The following is a 25872-nucleotide window of genomic DNA, read 5'->3' on the forward strand; positions in this document are numbered from 1 at the left end:
TTGTGTGTACCACATTGAGCATGGAGAAAAGAAAGAAGACCAAAGAACTGTCCGAGGACTTGAGAAACCAAATTGTGAGGAAGCATGAGCAATCTCAAGGCTACAAGTCCATCTCCAAAGACCTGAATGTTACTGTGTCTACCATGCGCAGAGTCATCAAGAAGTTTGAAGCCCATGGCACTGTGGCTAACCTCCCTAGATGTGGACGGAAAAGAAAAATTGACGAGATTTCAATGCAAGATTGTGCGGATGTTGGATAAAGAACCTCGACTAACATCCAAACAAGTTCAAGCTGCCCTGCAGTCCTAGGGTACAACAGTGTCAACCCGTACTATCCGTCGGCGTCTGAATGAAAAGGGACTGTATGGTAGGAGACCCAGGAAGACCCCACTTCTTACCCCGAGACATAAAAAAGCCAGGCTGGAGTTTGCCAAAACTTACCTGAAAAAGCCTAAAACGTTTTGGAAGAATGTTCTCTGGTCAGATGAGAAAAAAGTAGAGCTTTTTGGGCAAAGGCATCAACATAGAGTTTACAGGAGAAAAAAAGAGGCATTCAAAGAAAAGAACACGGTCCCTACAGTCAAACATGGTGGAGGTTCCCTGATGTTTTGGGGTTGCTTTGCTGCCTCTGGCACTGGACAGCTTGACCGTGTGCATGGAATTATGAAGTCTGAAGACTACCAACAAATTTTGCAGCATAATGTAGGGCCCAGTGTGAGAAAGCTGGGTCTCCCTCAGAGGTCATGGGTCTTCCAGCAGGACAATGACCCAAAACACACTTCAAAAAGCACTAGAAAATGGTTTGAGAGAAAGCACTGGAGACTTCTAAGGTGGCCAGCAACGAGTCCAGACCTGAATCCCATAGAACACCTGTGGAGAGATCTAAAAATGGCAGTTTGGAGAAGGCACCCTTCAAATATCAGGGACCTGGAGCAGTTTGCCAAAGAAGAATGGTCTAAAATTCCAACAGAGTATTGTAAGAAACTCATTGATGGTTACCGGAAGCAGTTGGTCGCAGTTATTTTGGCTAAAGGTTGTGCAACCAAGTATTAGGCTGAGGGTGCCAATACTTTTGTCTGGCCCATTTTTGGAGTTTTGTGTGAAATGATCAATGTTTTGATTTTTGCTTCATTCTCTTTTGTGTTTTTTCATTTAAGACAAATTAAATGAAGATAATAATACCAAAGAATTTGTGTTTGCAATCATTTTCAGGAAGAAACGGAGTATATCTGACAGAATTGCAGGGGTGTCAATACTTTTGGCCACAACTGTACTATTATATGAGCACCAGTAAAGAGCAGTCCTTTTAGGCTCTTCACCATTCTGTGTTCACTGCTTGTAAAGAATAATATTTTGTATCTCATATTTAAATGCATTATACTACTAAAATTGAAAGTAATAGCTGGCAAAAATCCCCTTACGGCTTGTCCAGGCTTGGGGTTTCAGTTTGCAGTCACTCTGTGATTAATGTCTTGTGAATCCTCCAGTGCACGCTGTCAGGATTCTCTGGTCCCGGGAGACCGCAAGTATGCAATTTGCATACATGCAGTCACATGCCAACTAGACGTGCAACTTCTTTGAGCAAGAAAGGACACATCTAGTCTGAATGTGTCCAGAAGTATTCAAATCACATACTTGTAGTTACATGACTGCCTGCTCCCGGCGGCGGCATCGGAGAATCCTGACAGTGCGTACTGTGATAATTTAGAAGTCTGCAGTCACATACAGTGATTCCAGTCTGGAACCCCAATCCTGGACAACCCCTTTAAATATGAATGTAAAAACACCTATTTTTGACAGAAGTGTCCTTTTTAAGGATTTGAATGCATAATGAAAACATATATCCAAACACCTAACCAGGATTCTATCATTTAATCCCAATTTACGACTCCACTTTAATATTTTACTTGATTTTGTCAAAATCTGCTGGAATTTTCATGTTGCATTCGGTCTGGGATTCTTACTCTTGAATGTCTGACTATTGTGTTCTTGTTGTTATTTTTAGTATACATGATTATTATGCTGGGCAAAATGAAGAATGGCAACACAGAGGGATTTATCAATTTGCACGTAATATTTTTTTATTTTTTTTTCCAGAATTTTAGTTATTTCTACAATTATGTTGCTGATTTGGTTTTTAAAAAAATTATTTTTCTTTTTAATTTTTTGCTTTGTTTTATAAAGGAATTTACACTTCTATGGATTGTTTGCTTGCACTTCGGCTGCCCTTGTGTCTTGTGCTATTTTGTTTTTTGATTCTTGGGACGTCTCTGTAAATCTCTCACAACTTCTGCTTTCTAAATTCTGATTGGTCTGTTTCTTACCCCTGATTCTTTTTATTTATTTTTTTGTTACAAAGGAGTGGCTTCAAGTGCAACCAAACCCATACCCATCCATCTCTCTTGTGTACCTCATACCAGTATACTACAAAAATGTTCTCCAGAGGCTTGTAAACGCTCGCTGGTGGTAGAGTTAACCTGATTATTTTTATCTTCAGGGCTATTAGCTTCGATTTATTAATTCAACATATGCATTTTTTTTTTTTTATTTCAATCTGCATGCGTTGATGTGCCATTGTCTTATCATTTTACATCTGGCTTGGGTTATTTATCTAAAATTCTGAATTAGTCATTTATTTGGCATACAATACTGACCGAAAAGGAAAAACTTTATAATATTATGGCAACAAAAATCTACAGGTGCAAATTTTATTTCTACACTGATTTTTGCTTGCTGGAGATGTGCAATATTTGAATAACTGACAGAAACTAGACTTTCAGATTGGTCACCCTACACCCATCAGAACTCACCACAATTTAGCTGTTCCCAAAGTTGCTATAATGTCAAGCTATGACGGTCTTCGGTAAGGAAGGGGGGCCTCAAACTCTCCCTGGAACTGGGACCCTAACTATCCCTGTCTGGGAGTACTCTTGAAGGTAGAAAGGCCCCAGTCTCTGACCTTACTATGCTCCTGTTAATGTCCTAAGCTGTCCCTTTCCCCTTTAGGCCTGGGATAGATGTGTTAATGTATAAACACAAAAGACAAACAAGGGCAACAAAAAGCAACTTTCATAGAAAAACACTTACCCAGGGTAGAGAGGAATAAAGGGAAGGATAGGAATGTACAAACCAAATGGGAATAGGATAATGGAGAAAACATACACCCAAAAACAGCAAACAACAATCTCCAGCAGCAACTACGAATTCCAACTTCAGGACACCAACTCCAGCAAGCCAATAAATAAACTTTCACAGGCGGGGATGAGAATGTCTGGCCAGGTTTTATAGCGAGAGAAAATGAGCAGGTTAGGTGCAGCTGCGAGATGGAGTTGCATGTCTTTAACCAGCATACAAAGAGTCGTAAACCTCTTCAGCGCCAAAGGAAACAAAGTCCATTTAATATGAGGAACAAAACACACAGGCTAAATGGAAGACCTGTGATTCACAGTACATAAAGATCACCTAACCCCACATCTCCTAAGAGGATGTGACACACTCGTGACATATAAATACTTCAATACAAATAATAACGTCTTCTTTTTGAAGCCATGCTTCCTTTATCATTTACCACAGAATTGACATGGGGTAAGTAGTGTCTAATGGGTAACATATCTCTATGTGGAGAGTGACAAGCCAGGCTTGACATGTCAAAGTGAAGAGACTTATGCACCTCTGGGAAATTAAATATGCAAATTGCTTCTTCAGAGAGGAAGAGGACTAGAACTCCAGTGCCACTTATTGGAAGTAGCAATCCTAGAAGTCAATATCAACCCTTTAACTAGCCTTGCAATATGACTTAGGATAAAATTCAAACCAGAATCTCAATTTGAAGGCACAGTGTTTCAGGGTATTGCCCCTCGTCAGTGCAAAGTATGTGATCTGGTTTGTCATGGGGTAAGTGTAAATGGAATTACACATCCATAGTGATCCAAACACATAGGTTCAGTGTAGATGATCCTCTTCTCTCAGCCAAGCAGACAATATGAACAGAGATGCTGCTTGACACTGAAGGAAATCCCCACCTGTGGTGACGTTTTGGGAATAACATAGTAACATAGTAACATAGTTTTGAAGGCTGAAGGAAGACCTTATGTCCATCTAGTTCAGCCTATTTTTAGTGCAGCTGTTCTGCATTGTTGATCCTGGGGAAGGCAAAAAAACCCACAGAGTAGAAGCCAATTTTCTCCATAGGGAAAAAAATTCCTTCCCCTAAGCTGGGTCAACCATCTACCTATAATATTATGTTATTCGTAACCTTCTATACTGTTACTCACAAGAAAAGCATTCATTCCTTTCTTAAATTCATTCAGTGAGTTGGCCATCACCACTTCCTCAGGAAGAGAATTCCAGAGCCTCACTGCTCTTACCGTGAAGAACCCTCTTCTATGCTGGTGCAGAAATTGTCTTTCCTCCAAACGAAGAGAATGCCCCCTTGTTCTTGTCACAGTCCTTGGTACAAACAGTTCATTGGAGAGATCTCTGTATTGCCCTCTGATATACTTGTACATATATATTAGGTCTCCCCTAAGTCTTCTCTTTTCTAGAGTAAATAGACCTAATTTTGATAACCTTTCTGGGTATTGTAGTGAACCAACTCCATTTATCATTTTAGTAGCCCGCCTTTGAACCCTTTCAAGTTCAGTTATGTCTTTCTTGAGCACCGGCGTCCAAAATTGCACGCAATACTCCAAGTGTGGTCTGACGAGTGATTTGTACAGAGGGAGAATTATGTTTTCATCTCGTGTCCCCAGACCTCTTCTAATGCATCCCATGACCCTATTTGCTTTGGTGGCAGCTGCCTGACACTGGGCACTCCAATTGAGCTTCTTATTGACTAAGATGCCTAAGTCTTTTTCCATGTCTGATTTCCCCAGCAGTTTCCCATTTAGTAAGTAATTGTAGCATCTGTTTCTCCTTCCCATGTGCATAACCTTACACTTATCTGTGTTAAACCTCATTTGCCATTTTTCAGCCCAATTCTCCAATTTACTCAAATCTGTCTGTAGTTGCAAACTGTCCTCCTTTGTGTTAACTACCTTACATAGTTTTGTATCATCTGCAAATACTGATATTTTACTGTGTAAGCCATCCACTAGATCATTAATAAATCTATTAAATAGTAGAGGTCCCAATACAGAACCCTGTGGTCCCCCACTAGTAACCCTGGCCCAATCTGATTATGCCCCATTAATAACCACTCTTTGTTTCCTATCACTAAGCCAGCTACCTACCCATCTACACACATTTTCCCCTAACTAGAGTTGAGCGATACCGTCCGATACTTCAAAGTATCGTATCGGATGGTATCGGCCGATCTTTAAAAAAAGTATCGGTATCGCCGATTCCGATACCGGAAGTCCCATTCAAGTCTATGGGACTTCCGGTATCGGAATAAGAAAAACCCTTTCCTGCCCTTGTACAGCCTCTCTGGGGTCTGTACGGGCCTTTCGGGGGGCTGTGCCGGCCTGCCAGGGGGTCTGTGCAGGCTCCGGTGGTCTGTGCCGGCCTGCCGGTGGTCTGTGCAGGCTCCGGGGGGCTGTGCCGGCCTGCCGGGGGGCTGTGCCGGCCTGCCGGGGGGCTGTGCAGGCTCCGGGGGGCTGTGCCGGCCTGCCGGTGGTCTGTGCAGGCTCCGGGGGTCTGTGCAGGCATCGTCCGATGGGACTACAAGTCCCATCGGGCGATGCCTGCTACCATGACAGTGATTGACACATTAGCCAATGATGGGACAGTAGTAGTCCCATCATCCGGCTAATGTGTTAAATGTAAAAAAAAAAAAAAAAAAAAAAATTACATGCTACATACATACAACATGCATACTACATACATGCTACATTCATACTACATACTACATACATGCTACATTCATACTACATAAATACTACATGCAACATACATACTACATATATACTACATGCATGCTACATACATACTGCATGCTACATACATACCACATATATACTACATATATACTACATGCATGCTACATGCATGCTACATGCATAACACATATATACTACATGCATGCTACATACATACTACATGCTACATACTACATATATACTACATGCATGCTACATACTACATGCTACATACATACTACATATATACTACATGCATGCTACATACATACTACATGCTACATACATACTACATATATACTACATGCATGCTACATACTACATGCTACATACATACTACATACATACTACATGCTACATACATACCACATATATACTACATACATACAATACATTCATACAATACATACATAGACATACAGTACATATAACATAGAGTAACATACTTACCAATACTTGTCACATTGTTCCCCGAAGCCATTGTCTTTTCCGGGATAAATATTAACATAACAAACCACAAAAATACTCACCCACGATCCGAAGCAGTCCACGAGTGTGTCCCACGACGATCTTGGGTAGAGAACTGCAGCATCAGCTGTTGCTGCCGTTCTCTACGGGCTGCAGGAATCCAATGACGGAAGGTAGGTATCCTTCCGCACTGTATTCCTCCGCCACTTAAAAAAAAAAAGTCCCTAGTCTCACTTTATGCCATTGCTGTGTGGGAAATTCCCACGCAGCAATGGCATAAAGTGAGACTAGGGACTTTTTTTTTTTTAAGTGGCGGAGGAATACAGTGCGGGAGGATACCTACCTTCCGTCATTGGATTCCTGCAGCCCGTAGAGAACGGCAGCATCATCTGATGCTGCAGTTCTCTACCCAAGATCGTCGTGGGACACACTCGTGGACTGCTTCGGATCGTGGGTGAGTATTTTTGTGGTTTGTTATGTTAATATTTATCCCGGAAAAGACAATGGCTTCGGGGAACAATGTGACAAGTATTGGTAAGTATGTTACTCTATGTTATATGTACTGTATGTCTATGTATGTATTGTATGTATGTAGTATATATGTGGTATGTATGTAGCATGTAGTATGTATGTAGTATGTATGTAGCATGCATGTAGCATGTAGTATGTATGTAGCATGCATGTAGTATATATGTAGTATGTATGTAGCATGCATGTAGTATATATGTAGCATGCATGTAGTATGTATGTAGCATGTATGTAGTATGTATGTAGCATGCAGTATGTATGTAGCATGTATGTAGTATGTATGTAGTATATATGTAGTATGTATGTAGCATGTAGTATGTATGTAGCATGCATGTAGTATATATGTAGTATGTATGTAGCATGCATGTAGTATGTATGTAGCATGCATGTAGTATGTATGTAGTATGTATGTAGTATGTATGTAGTATGTATGTAGCATGCAGTATGTATGTAGCATGTATGTAGCATGTAGTATGTATGTAGTATGTATGTAGTATGTATGTAGCATGCAGTATGTATGTAGTATGTATGTAGTATGTATGTAGTATGTATGTAGCATGCAGTATGTATGTAGCATGCATGTAGTATATATGTAGTAGGTATGTAGCATGCATGTAGTATGTATGTAGCATGCATGTAGTATGTATGTAGCATGCATGTAGTATGTATGTAGTATGTATGTAGTATGTATGTAGCATGCAGTATGTATGTAGCATGTATGTAGTATGTATGTAGTATATATGTAGTATGTATGTAGCATGTAGTATGTATGTAGCATGCATGTAGTATATATGTAGTATGTATGTAGCATGCATGTAGTATGTATGTAGTATGTATGTAGTATGTATGTAGCATGCAGTATGTATGTAGCATGTATGTAGTATGTATGTAGCATGTAGTATGTATGTAGCATGCATGTAGCATGTATGTAGTATGTATGTAGTATGTATGTAGCATGTAGTATGTATGTAGCATGCATGTAGTATATATGTAGTATGTATGTAGTATGTATGTAGCATGTAGTATGTATGTAGCATGCATGTAGTATGTATGTAGTATTTTTTTTTTTTTTTTTTAACATTTAACACATTAGCCGGATGATGGGACTACTACTGTCCCATCATTGGCTAATGTGTCAATCACTGTCATGGTAGCAGGCATCGCCCGATGGGACTTGTAGTCCCATCGGACGATGCTTGCACAGACCCCCGGACATCAGCACAGCCCCCCGGCAGGCCGGCACAGCCCCCCGGCAGGCCGGTACAGACCCCCACAGGGTGCACAGACCACCGGCAGGCCGGCACAGCCCCCCGGCAGGCCGGTACAGACCCCGGGCAGTCCACACAGCCCCCCGGCAGGCCGGCACAGCCCCCCGGCAGGCCGGCAGAGACCCCCGGAAGGCCCGAAATGACGGCGCATCATGATGCGCACACACCGCGCATCATGATGACGTCAGGCCGTCAATCAACTGAACTTCCGATTCCGATGCCGAATTCCGATATTGAAAAAATATCGGAAGTCGGTATCGGAATTCCGATACAGCAAGTATCGGCCGATACCCGATACTTGCGGTATCGGAATGCTCAACACTACCCCTAACCCAAGCTTTCTCATCTTACTTACCAATCTTTTATGTGGGACAGTGTCAAATGCTTTAGAGAAGTCGAGATAAATGACATCCAATGATTCTCCTTGGTCTATTTGAGAGCTTACATCCTTATAGAAGCTGATCAGGTTAGTTTGACAGGAGCGATCCTTCATAAATCCATGTTGATAAGGAGTTAAACATTTATTAACATTGAGATATGCCATAATGGTATCCCTTAGAAACCCTTCAAAAATTTTACCCACAACAGATGTTAAGCTTACCGGCCTATAGTTTCCAGGTTCCCTTTTACACCCCTTTTTGAATATTGGTACCACATTTGCTTGCCGCCAATCAAAAGGAACAGACCCTGTTTCTATAGAGTCTTTAAATATAAGGAATAGAGGCCTGTCTATCACATTACTTAACTCCCTTAATACCTGAGGGTGAATGCCATCAGGGCCTGGTCATTTGTCAATTTTAATCTTACTAAGGCGGTTCTGCACTTCTTCCTGGGTTAGGCAGGTAATACTTAATGGGGAATTTACATTATCACTCTGCATTTACCCTGGCAAATCCTTTTCCTGTGTGAACACTGTTGAGAAAAAAGTATTTAAAACATTTGCTTTTCCCACATCGCTCTCTATGATTTCACCCTCATTGTTCTTTAAAGGGCCGACACCATCAATTTTAATCTTTTTACTGTTTACATAATTAAAGAATAGTTTGGGGTTTGTTTTACTTTCCTTAGCAATGAGTCTCTCAGTTTCCACTTTTGCTAAATGTATTTGTTTTTTACACATTTTATTTTTTTCTCTATAACTTTTTAATGCTTTTTCATTGCCTTCTTGTTTTAGCTTCCTAAATGCCTTGTTCTTGTTATTTATTGCCCTTTTTACATCCTTATTTAGCCACATTGGTGTTCTCCTGTTCCTAGCCCTTTTATTTCTGTACGGTATGGCTAGCTCGCAGTGGGTGTGTAAAACTGATTTAAATACTTCCCATTTATTTTCTGTGCTCCTATTTTTGAGGACATTGTCCCAATCAATTCGGCGAAGGTCCTCTCTAAGCTGATCAAACTTTGCTTTCCTGAAATTCAGCGTTTTCGTAACCCCCTTCCAGGACACCTTACTGAAGGACAAGTGGAATTGTATTATATTGTGGTCACTGTTCCCTAGGTGCCCATCGACTCGTACTTCTGTTATTCTATCTGGCCTGTTGCTTAAAATTAAGTCCAGAAGGGCTGTCCCTCTAGTTGGGCCCTGCACAAGTTGTGACAGATAATTATCCTTGGTCACTGACAGAAATTGGTTTCCTTTCTGAGATACGCAGGTTTCAGTTTCCCAGTCTATGTCGGGGTAGATGAAGTCCCCCATAATAATCACCTCATTGTGATTTGCTGCTTCGTCTATTTGTTTCAATAATAGATTTTCAGTGGTTTCTGTTATATTTGGTGGCTTATAACAAACCCCTATGAGGATTTTATTACTTTTCCCTCCTTGTATCTCCTCCCATAGAGACTCCACCTCTTCATTTCCCTCTTGTATATCTTCTCTTAGTGTGGGCTTTAAGGTGGACTTTATATATAGACAGACTCCACCCCTTTTCTTTTTTTACAATCCCTCCTAAACAAATCATATCCTTGCAAGTTAGCCGCCCAGTCTTAGCTGTCATCTAACCATGTCTCATTTATTCCTACTATGTCGTATTTTTCCTCATACATTACCAACTCCAGATCTTCCATCTTATTGGTCAGGCTTCTTGCGTTGGTCAGCATGCAGGAAAGAAGGGGAATCCTCCCCTTTTTTTTATCCTTTTCCTTCCTTTTAAAGGATCCACCACGTGACAACCTCCACCAAACTCTTCAAATGAATCAAAAACCAGGTATGATCATTACAGTCACAATTTCCGCAGTTAAAATTAAGACAAAAGCATATCTGCATGTTAATCACTATATCTTTCCAGGTACATTACCATGCTAATTTAATACACATTTATTTGACTACAAGTGTATATAATGAAATAGATGTAGAAAAACTCATCAATAAAGCGCATTGGTGAAAATGAACAGCCAGCATCAGCAAAGTAATATCTACATCAGAAAGAAACCCCCTAGTTGGAAAAAAATGTGACATAAAATATATATCCCTATTTAGTATTCTCATATTATACCTATGCATTCAATAAATACATTTAAAAAATGCTGAAAATAAATTTTTCATTCATTCTCTTTGGGGTCAAGGTTCATAATAGAAAAATCCAATAAAGATATCTGTAACAATTTATTTTTAATCCTCCTACTTTCTTCTGCATTAGTTTCCTCCAACACCATCCATTTGAGATCAGAAACTTCAAATTTGAGGAAATTAATATGGTGGATGTGTAATTGCATTTATATTTACACCATGTAAAAAATACCGAAACACCGTGTCTGCAAAATGAGATTCTGGTTTGGCTTTTACTCTAAGTCATATGACAAGGCTCGATGAAGGGTCAATATTGACTTTTAGGATTTTTACTTCCAATAGGTGGCAGGAGAGTTCTAGTCTTCTTCCTCTCTGAAGATGCAATTTGCATATTTAATTTTCCCAGAGGAGCATTGCATGGTCTATAAGTCTCCTCACTCTGACATGCCGAGCTTGGCTTGTCATTCTTCATAAAGAGAAGCGTTACCCCTTAAACCCTACTTACCCTATATAAATCCTGTGATATATTATTAAAGAAGACGTCTGTATGCCGAGTTATTTTTATTGCAATAACCTGTGTATGTCAGTATCTAAGGCAAGATAAAAAGTGACCAACATTTTAAAATTGTAACTGACCTATCAGTAATTATATATATATATATATATATATATACATATATATATTTTTAGGGGGAGTCTGGACAAACATCATATTCAGTAGTCTGAATTATACATTTATAAATTGATCTATAAGATGATTATTTTTGAGCTGGTCATACATCAATTTTCTCTGCTATTAAGGGTCCATGTAACATTTGTAACAAAGTCTTAAAGTAGTGTTTTCTTCTAAAGAGACCTGTCATGTCCCCAAATGCTTTTAATTTGCAGATATTCATTTAAAGGGAACCTAACAGCAGACACATCCTGCCCGATCCACTTTTTAGCGGCATTTCAGACAAAAAGATACTTGAAACGCCACCAGGGACCGAGTCACAGGGGAATCTAGTCGGACAGATGAGTTCCCCTGTGGCTTCTTCCCGCCCCCTGTCCTGGAGTGACAGATCCTTCCCTATATACACACACAGGGAAAGACTTTTATGTCACTGACAGCAAGTGGGGAGAAGCTGTCAAAGACCAGTCTTTCGAGGGAGGGAGAGGGAGAGAGATGTTCCAGACTGGTAAACGCTGCTGCGGATCCGCAAAAAGAATTGGCCAGCTGCGGAAAAAAAAGCTGCAAATCTGCGTGGATTTTTCCGCAGCATGTGCACAGCAATTCTTAATTTACCATAGACTATCATTGCCTGTGCACTACACTGCAGATTTGATGCAAATCCGAGCGACAAAAACCACTGCGGATCCTCATCAAAATCTGCAACGTTTGCACATATCATTAAAGTATGTTTTTCTCAGAAATGACTCATCCGGTGTCTGATACATACTGTCCATGGGTCGGGCAGCATGTATCTGCTGTCAGGTTCCCGTTAATCTGCAGGTTAATAGCGTTACAATAGTGTCCGGCTGCCTTACTAAAAGCGCAGCTACTGGGAAAAAAAATAAAGTTTATTCCTACAGGGAGCCGCCAGCTTTCAGTCACGCTACAGTCTCCCCTCTCAATGCCCACAGTACTGTGAGCAGCGGCTGTAAGCAAGCCCCAGATCTTTGATTGACAGTTTATTCTGCAAAGATCTATATCTAAGATCTATAGTCTTCTTTCAATCAAAGTGCCAGGGCGTGCTTACAGTCACTGCTCACTGTCTACTAAGCTGCTCCATGACTGAAAGCCGGCAGCTCCCGGGAGGATAATGTTTAAAGGAGAGTGCTTTCAGTGCTGCAGCTAGCCCACATTGTAACACTATTAACATACAGACTAACCCTATATCTGCTGGTTAATAGCATTTGGGGACATGGCAGGTTTCCTTTAAAACCACACATTTTGCGCATTGAGATGTTTTGGGTCATAAGCACTTGCGCTAGTTTTGAAATTTGATTGGCTTTATATTGTGGACTTACAGGGGAGGAGATTTTAGAATTCACTGGCAGATTTAATTCAAATTTCTTCTTAAATTTATCACTCACGTTTTTATCATTTATATTATTTTTCAGAAAGAAGGGAATAAATATAACATTTTAATTGTCAAGTCTTCCTGTCATAATAAGGTCTTTTTGTGGTATTTTTGCACAATTTGGAGTGTGTAAAAACATTGTTAATAGAGTACGAATAGGGGGCATAAAATTTGGAAATGCGTATTTGTCCTGTTGACCACTCGGCCACATAAGAGTAGAACAGTATCGTTAAATAGTGTGTAACAGTAAAATGGGCCTGGATAAGGTTGTTTACACATTGCATTTTTGCAGCTTTTTTTGCTGTTTTTTTTATTCAATTTAAGCTGTGTTTTACAGGACCAGTAAAAGCTTCGAGATTTCAGAAAATCTCATGCACACAATTGTTTTTTTTTTTCCCTGACTGAATAGGAGAACTGCTGCATTTTTGAGAACTTCAGCATGTCAGTTCTTTTAGCGTTTTTGTAGCATTTTTTTCATCATAGAAAGCGATGAGAAAGTGCAGAAAACACAACCATGGGTTTTTGATAATTTTTTGGTGAAAAATGACTTTATTAAACATGTACTGCACCAAAAAAACACACAAAAAAACAGCAAAAAAGCAACAAAACCTTCTTTTTGTAAGCAACTTTATTACTGCCATCAAAGAAGGTTTTACCTGCACAAAAGCAGCAAAAATGCAATGTCTGAACATAGCCTAATATTTTGCATTTGAGCCTTCTTTTAGAATATGATCTAAGGCCTTAAAATAAATTTTCAGAAGGGTATAAAAAATTACTAATACATACTCCCCCTGGTTGCCCCATTGCCCCTTCATCCAATTGGCCGAGTCTCCCTCATTCTTATCTTCTCTAGACCTCTGCAGCCAAACGCGTCATAAAGGCTTAAAACATAAAGGCCTTTGGGCACTTTGATCTCTTGACCATAGGCTCATAGTATCATATGGTACTAGACTATGTTCATATTAGTAATCCATAATTTAATCATTTTTTCTACCAATATTCATTATGATTGACACCAAGCCATGATGTTTTATGAAGACCGCTTGTTTTATTTTTACATAGATTTTAAGTATACTTGTCCCAACAAGGTGAACCGGCAGCCTGTTTTAATGTCTTCTGGAATATTTACCCTAGGTCCCTCCGACGAGACGTTATTCCCATGATGAAACGGATATTTTTACTACGGGGCAGATACCGGCATTCATTCATGGCTGGGGATCCGCAGAAGATATTGCTGCTATTTCATTCTTCACACTGCCGAGACGTGAAAGACGCAGTAGCCTAATAATGTATCATGAAGACGCCAGCTTGCCCTATCGAAAGTGCCGAAAAGCCTCCGAGAGCCTCATTTCACTAAAACACTTCACTCTGGAAGAACTTTACAGAGATGACTTTAAGTGCTTTAGCAGAGAAGAAGTGGTCAGTTTCATCGATGACACACCTCTGCCGAGTCCAAGCAAAGGTCCCATTAGGTCTTCTTCTATTGCTCTCATTCCTGATGCCCTACAGCATCCCACACTTACTCATTTTACCCTGACGGACTTTGAGCGAGAGCCACAGGTATTACGGAGATTTTCTCCTCATGGGAAAAGTTGTACTCTAAATGTTCCTAGTCATCATCGACCTCATGATGACCACAAAAGGTTCTACACTGAAGGTCACAGAAGAGCCCGCAGTAGTCAAAGACATGTTCAGAAGGCTGAATCTCAGAAATTGGATGAGGTATCGTGCAAAAATAACTCTGCTGACTCAAACAATTGTCGGAAGGGGCTAAGCAATACATGGACTGGACAGGACCAAACCAACAAAATAGAAGATAAGGGAAGTACAAACAGCTTTTTAAGTTCACCTTCTGCTTCATCTGGTTACATAACGTTTCATTCAGATTCCATTGGATCTACGTCTTAGAGATTCATTTTTGGAGGATAATTTTTGGACATATCCTTTTTGGTCAAGAACAGGTACTTTGTTTCAGGGTTTATAAATTTTCTTTTTCTTGTATTTTAATACCCGGAACTGGAAACAGCACCAAAGAAGAGAACTTTGTATTTTACTTATCTCAACACAAACAACTTTTTAACTCTTTTTTTTTTTTTTTTTGCTTTTCATAGGGAAAAAATGTAAAAAAAAATCAGGAATACAGATTTACAGGTTATTATTAGCTTGGGTTCTCCTGATAGAAAATATGAAAAAAAAAGAAGAAAAAATGCTAAATACATTTATTTTCTAAAAAAAATTGTAATAATGCATCCAATTTGTTGTACTTGGAAAAATGTGTCTTAAAAATCATTATCTCTTTACACGTCATCAATAAATATATTATGCATGCCTATGTAATTCCTCCGTCCACTCTATAAGTGACTTTTTGATATACATTTTACGATTTTCTATTGCTGAATGAAATTTTGTTTTGTGTGGTTTTGCTAATGAGGTAAAAAAAATTGTTTTACTTAAAAAAAAAAGTTATGATTTAAAAAAAAGGAAAAATCTCAAAATGTTGTGCTTATTCTGTATGGTATTCTCTGTAATGTATCTTTTTTAAGAAGAAGCAGAAGTAATTTGCTGTATGTTGATTTTGTACATTTTGTATGACAAGGTCATCAATCCTGAAATTTACCCCTTTTTTATTCCTAGCCTCTAAAAATGGTATTTTTAAAAAATATGTATCTAGAGATCTTTGACCCCATTATGAGAGTGAATTATGATTTGTACTTGTTGTATTATGGCCGAAACAGCACAGAATGATACAAATAATTGCTGTAAAGATAATTTACAAGAAAAAGAAAAATATTAATAATTATACTTAATTGCCATATGTTCTCATCTGGCATGGGAGATATCTCCCTAGAGATGCTCTAACTCCCGTCCAGGAAAAATGCTTTGTATTTTGCTTTATTGTATCAAAAAGATGGATAAAAAAGGTTTTAATACTTTATATAAGCAAAAAAAAATTTTTTTTTAAATGTGACCTGGTTAAACAACAGTTTGGATTAAAATTTTCTACCATTTTGTCTGTATGGCTCCAATACGTACTGTGTATTTTCTCACTTTCTTAAAGGGGAAACTATCTGCCTGTTCTAGTTGAAGTCGGCTCAGAGCAGTCATTGATGGCTCCTTCTGGCAATGCAGCTGCCCCACATTAACAGAGCAGCTATTCTTCTTCTGGGCTGCTTTGTTGACAGGGCGTCACTGCTGACGTCTTGCTGATTGACAATGGGCTCCCTGCAGTTAGGTAGCGGGGAGTCGGCTGTCAGTCAGCATGATGTCAACAATCATGCTCCATAAACAGAGCAGAACGGAAGAGAAGCAGTTGCTGTGTCAATGTGACATCAGTGGAAGCTGTTGAATCGCTGGCAGGAGCAGTCTGTGCCGGCAGGGATCGGCACCGAGAACAACAGGCAGGTAGTTAGCAACTACCTGCCTGTTAGTTCTTAGACCCGCAGTAAAAAAATTACATAGTCATGGATAATCCATTTAATACATCTACACTACCTGGAAGCACCCAGAAATAAAGATTCAAACAGCTGCTTAGGTGTTTGCAAACATTACTTATCTATACACTTACTTTATATCTCCATTATTTATTGCACAAGTATTCACATTGACAAAGACAAATGTCAGTGCAAGAATAGTGTATAGGTCAAGTAGAGAGATGAGATTCATTATAGCAGTTGCACCTGATTTTTGCCATTTTATTGGCGGTTTTACACTTCTTTTTCTTGTTTGCTCCATAGTCATCTTTTTATTTGTGCCTTTTTTATGCCTTCAACTGTTTTTTTTTCTTTCTTTTTTTAGTTCACCCCCACTTTGGGCTGAGTTTTGAGTTTTCAGATGTTTTTACCTGATCCATCGTCATCATTTGCTACTTTTTTTGAAAAGTCATAAACTTTGTCACAAATGTATTCCAGTTTTAAGAAAATTTTGCAACTTTTAAGTGGACCATGCCAACTTTTTTGCTCTAAAAATTATGAAGGCAAAGTAAAAATAAAAATAAAGAGCTATTTTGGGGGGGCAAAATTCATGGTGCAAATAAACCCCCCCCAAAAAACAGAGAATACTAAAAGAGAACAAAGAAAAGTGACTTCCAAAAATGATGAATCAGAACAGAAGTGGCTTTCTTTAGCAGCTGTCTGACACTGGATGGTTTTTTGTTTCTTCTGGTGAAGGCCAATGTTGCTGTCTGTTCTGGCTCCAGGGCCGTGCCGCGTGCCCCTGCTATTTCCGGACTCCCCACATCCACAACTTTCTCTTAGTTATTACGAAAAGAGGGTAGAAGTGTAATCTGACTGCATGTGAAACTACAAAATACTTGTTTGTAGTCTGTAGCCATGGAACATATCAGCATAAGAACTGTATACAAAACTGTAGCACATTTTTATTTGAGAGTTTTTTTTCGTGTAATAGAAAAAAACTTTGATTGCAAAAGTATACATACCCTTAAAAAACACCTGGCACAACATTTTGTCAATGTGTCAGGGACTAGGCTGCCTGTCTGTGGTGGAGGAAGGACGTACGTATAAGCCGTATGGTATTTGGATGCTCTTTGGATTTACTAATGCATTTGGCTAATTTCTTATGTTTTTTGTTCTCCAATAGGGTTGTCGGCCATGTCATAAAATGGATCCCTCATGCCCCATTCAGTATCCTACACTATCCATTTAATCTCTGTGACATTATTCCTTCTGTATAAATGACTGTCCAAGACATCACATGGAAATCAGAAAATGCGCAGTCCATGTGTCGGTTTTACCTCCCAACTAGTGATGAGCGAATGTGCTGAGCATGCTCAGGTCCTAACCGAGTGACGTCGACGTGCTCAAAAAATATATCCGAGTCCCCGGGGCTGCATGTCTCGCAGCTGTTCGACACCCGCAACATGTCGAGGGATGTTCTGTTTGTTAGGCCATTCCTGCAAGTGACTGTCGAACAGAGATAAGACATGCAGCCGCGAGGACTCAAAACATATCTTTCGAGCACACAGAAGTCACTCTGTTAGCCCCCGAGCATGCTCAGATAACACCTTATCTACGAACATTCACGCTCATCACTATTCCCACCAGTCTTATTTTTCACCCAGCTCTCGGCGCACAGGGAGGAGTTAATCTTGACCAATTTTGCATTTATTATGTGTGTTCGGCTGCAAAATTTCCCATGATTTGGGATAGAAATATTGGGGGTTTTGCAGGAATTAAAATGTTTGGATGCCCCTTACTGTGCCCCTAAAGCCAGCAACGGCCATTACCGCTCCTATAAAGTTGTCACCCAGTTCTCTATGTACAATAAGTAACATTATTGTGATACTGGATCTGGCAGAGCTGGATTATTAGATTTTCTGGATTATTTCATTTTTATATTTCATGATTTCAAGGTTCACATTTATTTTACTTGTCCTTTTATTATTTTATCTCTTTAATGCATTCCGAGGCGCTCTTCTATTTAATCTACACTAATGACACTGATTTCATGTGATTTATGTCTTGTGGTGGGGCAGGGGGGTAATTTACTAAGATTTCACAAAGTGGAAACCGGCAGTAAAGATTAAATTAAATTCTCCTTATCAATGTGTTTTTAGGAAAATCAGATTACTAGTGCAGCCATTGTGATTACTATTGCAGCCATTGGTGTAAACGTCAGCACAGTGACGCCCGTGCACTATGGGGACACTCCACCAATATTAGTTTCTTACTCTGGTGCTCTAGGGCCGGATACATATACATTTAGCTGCATCTCCCTCTAATATAATCACTTGCTTGCACGGGGGTTGCAGCAGTTTATCCAGCAGCGATCGGATGATCACCATTGCAGCTCAGTAATTCAAGGAGTTGCCTGAGTGAGAGAAGCCAACGACCGTGAGAAAGGTATGATTACACCTTTAATAGTGCCACATAAGAGATATAAGGACTGGGAAACTGGGGAAAAAATGCAGACTATAGGATTATAGAATATCAGCTTAGCTGTGGAGGGCATTTCTGACAACAAACTTACTGACTGTTTCCAGCAGACCAGCAGAATTGTTTGTGCAGCTCTATGGTATAATACAGAATCAGTACCATATAAGTAATTTATATACATAAGGACTCCGCCAGAGGAATAGTGAGTGCAGCTCTTGAGTATATTACAGGACATACAGTGGTATGTAACAGTTAAGCAAGATGAAGATGAAATGATCTCTAAAAGGCTGAAAGGTATCGATGACACGTTTCGTGTGTATTTTAGAAAAAAATATATATTTATTTTCTTTGATTTATTACATTTTAAAAATTAGAAAAAGGAAAATGGGACAATGTAAAAGTTTGCGCACCCTGCATGGTTAGGACCTAGTAGCACCCCATTTTGCAAATATCACTGCTTATAAACGCTTTTTGGAGCCAGCAAGAGTCTTTCAATTCTTGTTTGCGGGATTTTCATCCACTCTTCCTTGGATAATTCTTCCAGTTCTGTGAGATTCCTGGGTTGTTTTGCATGCTCTGCTATTTTGAGGTCTAGCCACAGATTTTCAATGATGTTCAGATCAGGGGACTGAGGGTCATTGTAAAATCTTCAGCTTGCGCCTTTTGAGGTTGTCTATTGTGGATTTTGATGTGTGTTTAGGATCATTATCCATTTGAAGAAGCCATCCGCTTTGTGCAACTTCAGCTTTTTTACAGATGGTGTTATGTTTGCATCAAGAATTTGTTGAAATTTCATTGAATCCATTCTTCCTTCTACCTGTGAAATGTTCCCTGTGCCATTGGCTGCAACACAACCCCAAAGCATGATTGATTCATCCCATGTTTAATGGTTGGTGAGATATTAATTTCATGAAATTCTTTGCCCTTTTTCTCCACACATATCTTTGATCATTGGGGCCATATAGTTCTATATTAATCTCATTGGCTCACAGGACATGTTCCCAAAATGTATCAGGCTTTTTTAGATATACTGTTGCATACTTCTGACGCTGAAATTTGTTGTGAAGACGCAGGAGAGGTTTTCTTTTAATAACTCTTCCATGAAGGCAATATTTGTGCAGATGTTTCTGAACAGTAAAACAATGTACCACAACTTCAGAGTCTGCTAAATCTTTCTTAAAGTCTTTTTCAGTCAAGCAGGGGTTCTGATTTGCCTCTCTAACTATCCTGCGAGCAGCTCTCACTGAAATTTTGCTTGGTCTTCCAGACGTTTTCTTGACCGCCACTGTTCCTGGTAAATGCCATTTCTTAATTACATTTTGAACTGAGGAAAGGGCAACTTGAAAACACTTTTCTATCTTCTTACAGCCGTCTCCTGCTTTATATGTCTCCACCATTTTCATTTTCAGAGTGCTAGGTAGCTGCTTAGAAGAATCCATGGCTGCTGTTTTTTGGCACAAGGCTAGAGGAGGCTGGGTTTTTATAAAGCTAGGAAATTTGCATCACCTGGCCTTTCCTAACGATGATAATGAACAAGCCATAACCCTAACAGGCTAATTAAGGTCAAAGTTATCTGAGCACACAAATCTCCAAGGGTGGACAAACTTTTCCATAGGCACATTTTCGTTTTTGTTATGTTAAAAATGTAAAAGATTAAAAAATATATATATTGATATTGCAGATATGAAGCTTTGAAAAATGTTAGTAAATAACCCTCTAGGCCCTGTGACCTACATTATAGCGCCTCCTATAGTGTGACGCTGCCTGGTTGCTGTTGACCAAGTGGAATTTCATTACAGATTTAAAAAAATGTATGATTATTTTGCAATCACTGTTTATGCAGACTGATACATATCGTCATTATACAAATGTAGCAAAACTGAATTTATTATTGAACTTTTATTTTCTGTACATCATGATTAAAAAAATAAATCAACCTACAGTCCTATGAACATGTTCAGATAGCACACGGCAGGTGACATGACAAGCTCAGCTCTGCTGCATCTGTAATGTGACTGAAGGTAATCCTAGAAATCCAACACGGATCTCCATGTGCGGTTTACCTCGATACGGGGGATACATGTTATCTCTGATATTGCATGCATGATTAACAACTGATGACTTTGTATGACGCATGCGTGTGGATGTTATGTAATATGAAGATTAAACATTAATATTATACACTTTTTAAAACGCGTTTCCATGTGACTTCAGCTCTTCCGTCGTGTTTTCATGATATATTAAAAATATTATAGGGTATATCTATCAAAACTGTCCATGTATCTTGGAAATACAGGACTAATGTGGACAATACTGTATTTTTGAGAAACAAGACAGCTGCTTTAACTGATTTAGCTCCGTATTCTGGAGCTTCAATGTTTGCAACCAAAAAAAAATATGGAGTAATGTCCTAGGAATTACAGAAAATGTAGGCTAGTCATGTAGCTGGTCTTAAAATAACTAAGTTGTGTCAGTAGAGGGCACTACTATATTGTGTTCTGTATAGTAAACTGACAAAATATATGCTATATCAATGTGTAACCTTAAAGTTCATCCAACCCCGAGGAAGCACTGGGTAAGGATGGGGGGCAACACAATGCCCTGCCTAAAGTTCGCCAACTTTAGAGGCTAAATGACTCATAAAAAAACTTTCCTGACGTATTGATGACATACAGGATAGGTCATCAATATCAGATCCATGGGGTCTGACATCCGGCACCCTAAGAGATGAGCTTTTATGTGGTCCGGAGGTGGCCGGATGTAAATACTTTGAATGGACCGGCAAAGCGCAACTCCATCCAATGTTTGCACAATTATTAGATAATTATTAGTATTTTGATCATATCATAATTTTTATGCACCTCCGCGCTGTACAAATGTGAATGTTCATTGGAAGCAGATCAGGTGATGTGTATTTGGGTAATGAGGTGGGTGCAGCCTAAAAATGCAACGCCCCTTCATTAAGGTGTGCAGAATTATTAGGCAGCTTGTTTTCTTTAGGGGCCAAAAAAAAGATTTAACTGACTCTGAAAATTCAAAAATTGTTACAAGTCTTACAGAGGTGGCACTAGAGTTCTAGTCCTCTTCCTCTCTGAAGAGACAATTTGCATATTTAATTTCCCAGAGGAGCATTGCAAAGCTTAAAAGTCTCCTCACCTTGGCATGCCAGGCTTGACATGTCACTCTCCACAAGGACAAACATTACCCCTTGGATCTCACTCATCCAGCCAAATCAGATCTCACACTTTGCACTGATGAGGGGCAATACCCTCAAACACAATGTTTTCAATTGAGATTCTGTTTTGGCTTTTATCCTAAGTCATGCGGCAAGGCTCGTTAGAATGTTGCTATTGACGTTTAGGATTGTTACTTTCTATAGGTGCCGCTAGAGTTCTAGTCCTATTCCTCTCTGAAGAGATAATTTTCAAGTCTTAGGGACACAGCGCTCTTGAAATTTCTGAGATATTGGGGCATGATCACAGAAACTTCAAAAGTTTTGTTGCAAGTAGTCAACAGTCTCAAAAAATATGTTGTGAAAAAAGAGGCACATTAACTGCCAAAGATTTGAGAAGAATCAAATGTGAAGCGACCATGAAGACATTCTCCTCCACTGCTGTCATATTCCTGAACTGTGATCTCCATGTAGGCCCAGAAGTATGGGGTGTTCAGTGCTCAGAGACATGGCTGAGGTAAAGAAGGCTGAAACCCAACCACCACTGAACAAGACACCGAAACAACAAAACTGGGCCAAGAAATATCTGAAGTCAGATATTTTCCAAGGTTAAATATCCGTTTTTTTAACAAATAAACGCAAGTTATATCAATGAATTTTTACCACTAACATGAAGTACAATATGTCACGAGAAAACATTGTCAGAATCACCAGTATCCATGGAAGCGTTTTAGAATTATGACCTCATAAAGGGACAGTGGTCAGAATTGTAAAAATTGGCCTGGTCATTAACATGCAAACCACCCTTGGGGGTAAAGGGGTTAAATGGCAGCTGCCCGTGTTAGTCAAAGAAATACAGCGATTCCTTGGCTTTGCTAATTATTATCGGCAATTCATTCCTCACTTCTCCACGCTGACGGCTCCCATCTCTGCTATGACCCAAAAGGGAGCCGATCCCAAGAACTGGTCCTCCGAGGCTGAAGAGGCCTTCCTCTCTCTTAAACGGTCCTTCTCCACCGCTCCCATCCTGTAAAAATTGGCCCGGTCATTAACGTGCAAACCACCCTTGGGGGTAAAGGGGTTAATGATGAGCTAGTTGGACCTTTTCGGGCTGAGGATGGGCTCAAAATCAACTCCCAAACCTACTGCCAATTTTTAGAAAATACTTTTTTCAAGCAGTGGAGCCAAACAAAGACGGCATCTTTAAAAAAAAAAAACCTGATTTTTCTGCAGGACAAGGCTCCATCTCAACATCGAAGTCTCCACTGCTCGGCTGCTCGTTATGGCCTTAATGATGAAAGAATAATGACACATTCCCTTCCTCACCGGACTTAAACCGTAATGAGAACGTGTGGATTCTTCTTAAATGGGAGATTAAGAAAAACAGTCTCCAATCAGTGTTTGGGAGGCTGTGGTTGGTGCTGCCCAAAAAGTTGATCGTCAATAGATTGCAAAACTAACAGATTCCATGGATGAAGCTTATGACTGTTATTGAGAAGAAGCGACCATGGTACTCTATTGATCACTGATATATTTTATGGAAATGTCAGACATGTATTTTGTACATTTTTAGTTGTTTAGCTACTATTCTTTCTTTTAAAGATGAAAATAAACAATTAGGAACATTTACGTTTTTCAGTTAGTTGTCCAATAATTCTGCACACAAAGATATTCTCCTAAAAATGAAAAACCTCACTTTTACTTTCTTAACTATTCCCAACTCAGGTTTATTAATCTTTAGGACTGATTGATAGCACTGGAGTTGTACAATGCTAAAATTAATCATCAAAAATACAAATTGCCTAATAATGATGCACAAAGTGTAGACCCCTCAGAGGCACACGATAACTGAACCGACCCCTAAGTTTCTATGCATTTCTTGAAAATGTGAAAAATTGCTACTAAGTTTATAAGCCTTTTAATGTCCCAAAAAAATAAATGGACAAATAAAAAATGATGTCAATATAAAGTATGCCTATGGGAAATGTTAATTATCAACTATTTTGTATGGTACGACTATCTGTTTTAAAGGTAGACACATTAAATTTCTGAAAGTGCAAATTTATTTTCCCTTTTTTTTTGTAAATTTCAGTTTCTTTTGAAATAAAATTAAAATATATAAATCTAAATTATAAATGTAAAGTGAAGTACACTGTGTCAGGGAAAAAAAACAATCCGAGAATCTCTTAGATAAGTAACTGAATTCCAAAGTTAATATGGCCTCCCTGCTAACACCCTCGCACCTCTCCAGTCCATCCTTAACTCTGCTGCCCGAATAATTCATCTTTCTCCTCGCTACTCTTCCGCTTCTCCCCTCTGCAAATCTCTTCACTAGCTCCCACTCCCTCAGTGTATCCAGTTCAAATTACTAATACTGACCTAAAAGGCCTTCTATAACCTGTCTCCCCCATATGTCTCTGAACTAATCTCCCGATACCTTCCCTCACGTAATCTCCGGTCCTCCCAAGAATTCCGTCTCTCCTCCACACTTATTTGCTCCTCATCCAACCGCCTCCAAGACTTCTCCCGAATATCCCCCATCCACTGGAATTCTTTGCCCCAACATGTCCGGCTATTAACCACACTTGGATCCTTCAGACGGAACCTGAAAACCCATCTCTTCAGGAAAGCCTACAGCCTGCAATGATCGCCGTTGGCCCCTCACCACTACTGGAGCTACCGCCTCACCATCACTGGAACTGCTGCACCCCCCCAACCTACTGTCTCCTTCCCCACCATCCTGTAGAATGTAAGCCTGAAAGAGTAGGGTCCTCTCCCCTCTATATCAGTCTGTGATTGTTAGTTTGTTTACTGTAAGTGATATCTGTAATTTGTATGCTACCCCTTCTCATGTACAGCACCATGGAACTAATGGCGCTATATAAATAAATATTAATAATAATAATTTTGTAAAGTGATACATGCCAGATTGGGAGAATGGGGCTTCCTCCCAAATTCCCAAATAGGCTGTAATTAAGGGGTTAGCTGGGTGTCAGCCAAAATCATTACCATGATAACCCCGCACCCCACCTCCCCTTCCCATCTTCCCAAAGGAGTTGCCATTCATCATTTCTCAGTGCAGCGCTGCAAATCTGTGTAGTTATAGAGCAGAGGACTAATACCGTATATCACAGGGCTAATTGTCCAAACACTGTGGAACGTATATTAAAGGGAAACTCCATGTATGGCCGGGTTCTGACTGGCTTTTTTGACTGTATTTATATGGACTGCACTGACCATACTGACTCTGGTATTCCAGACCTGAACTTACAGCATGATATGTGTCTATTAGGCTATTACTTTGGGTCAGGAGACCGGTGGTCAACCCCAGGCATTGAAGTCTGTATACAAGCCCTGAAATACGCCCTGTAAAGCAGTAAAGGCAGCCATTTTTGGTGTTATCCAGCTTTGCTTCAAACATTCCCCCCACACAGTATAATAATCCCACAGTACATTCACCTTCTCACAGTATGATACCCAATGGGACATCCTGCCCCACACACAATATTATACCGCCATAGTACATTCCCCTTCCCACACAGTATGATATCCCACAGTACATTCCAGCCACGAGCTGGAGTGAAGCGGTGATCTTCTGTCAGTCGGCTCGGTGCCGTCTCCGTGCAGTCCACTGTGAGTCTCCCTCCTGTCGCCGTCCTCCTCTCTGGTTACTGCTCATGGTTCTGGCTCCCTGGCGCTCCTGCGGTCTCCTGCTCCTTCTCTCCCATTCTGCTGACTCACTCTGACTGGCGTCCTCCGCCCCTTTTATATAGGCTCCTCCCCCAACCGTCCTGTCAGTCTCAGCGGTCCATCTCCTTACTCTGCTCCCTGGAAACAGACCCCCTAGGAACTTAGATGACGGTCCCCTTGGTTCCAGCCCGGACACTCGGCAGGGGCCCTTCCTCCTACACTCCCCCATCCTGTATGCTCGCCAGTCCTTGAGCGAGGGCCTTAGTAGGCTCGGGTTAGCCTTTAGAGACGAAAGTTCTCGTTGCCATACGAACTGGTCCTGTTCGTAACGTTCGGGGGGGTTTGCCAGCTGTTGACCGCTCGGAGCGTCTTAGTTCGACTGTGGTGGAGCTTTCTGGGGTGGTGGAAGGTGGTGGGCTGGTTGATTCTGG

General features: G+C 40.0%; 1 protein-coding gene across 3 annotated transcripts in view; it reads left to right on the forward strand.

Annotated features, from left to right (window-relative positions):
* The window catches only part of GPR153 (G protein-coupled receptor 153), a 185841-nt gene extending 165077 nt beyond the window's left edge, over positions 1-20764 (forward strand). For 2 of the 3 annotated variants that reach the window (XM_073561764.1, XM_073561763.1), the window contains 2 exons: positions 2006-2070; positions 13823-20764. In XM_073561764.1, coding sequence (XP_073417865.1) covers positions 2006-2070; positions 13823-14596 — 839 coding nt within the window. In that variant the 3' untranslated portion in view covers positions 14597-20764. The remainder of the gene's footprint in view (positions 1-2005; positions 2071-13822) is intronic. The other variant, XM_073561765.1, reaches the window with a different exon arrangement.
* The last annotated feature ends 5108 nt before the right edge of the window (positions 20765-25872 follow it).

This window comes from Dendrobates tinctorius, unplaced genomic scaffold (genome assembly GCF_039654945.1).
Source record: "Dendrobates tinctorius isolate UK_male_01 unplaced genomic scaffold, ASM3965494v1 ptg000326l, whole genome shotgun sequence".
Classification (NCBI taxonomy): Eukaryota; Metazoa; Chordata; class Amphibia; order Anura; family Dendrobatidae; genus Dendrobates; species Dendrobates tinctorius.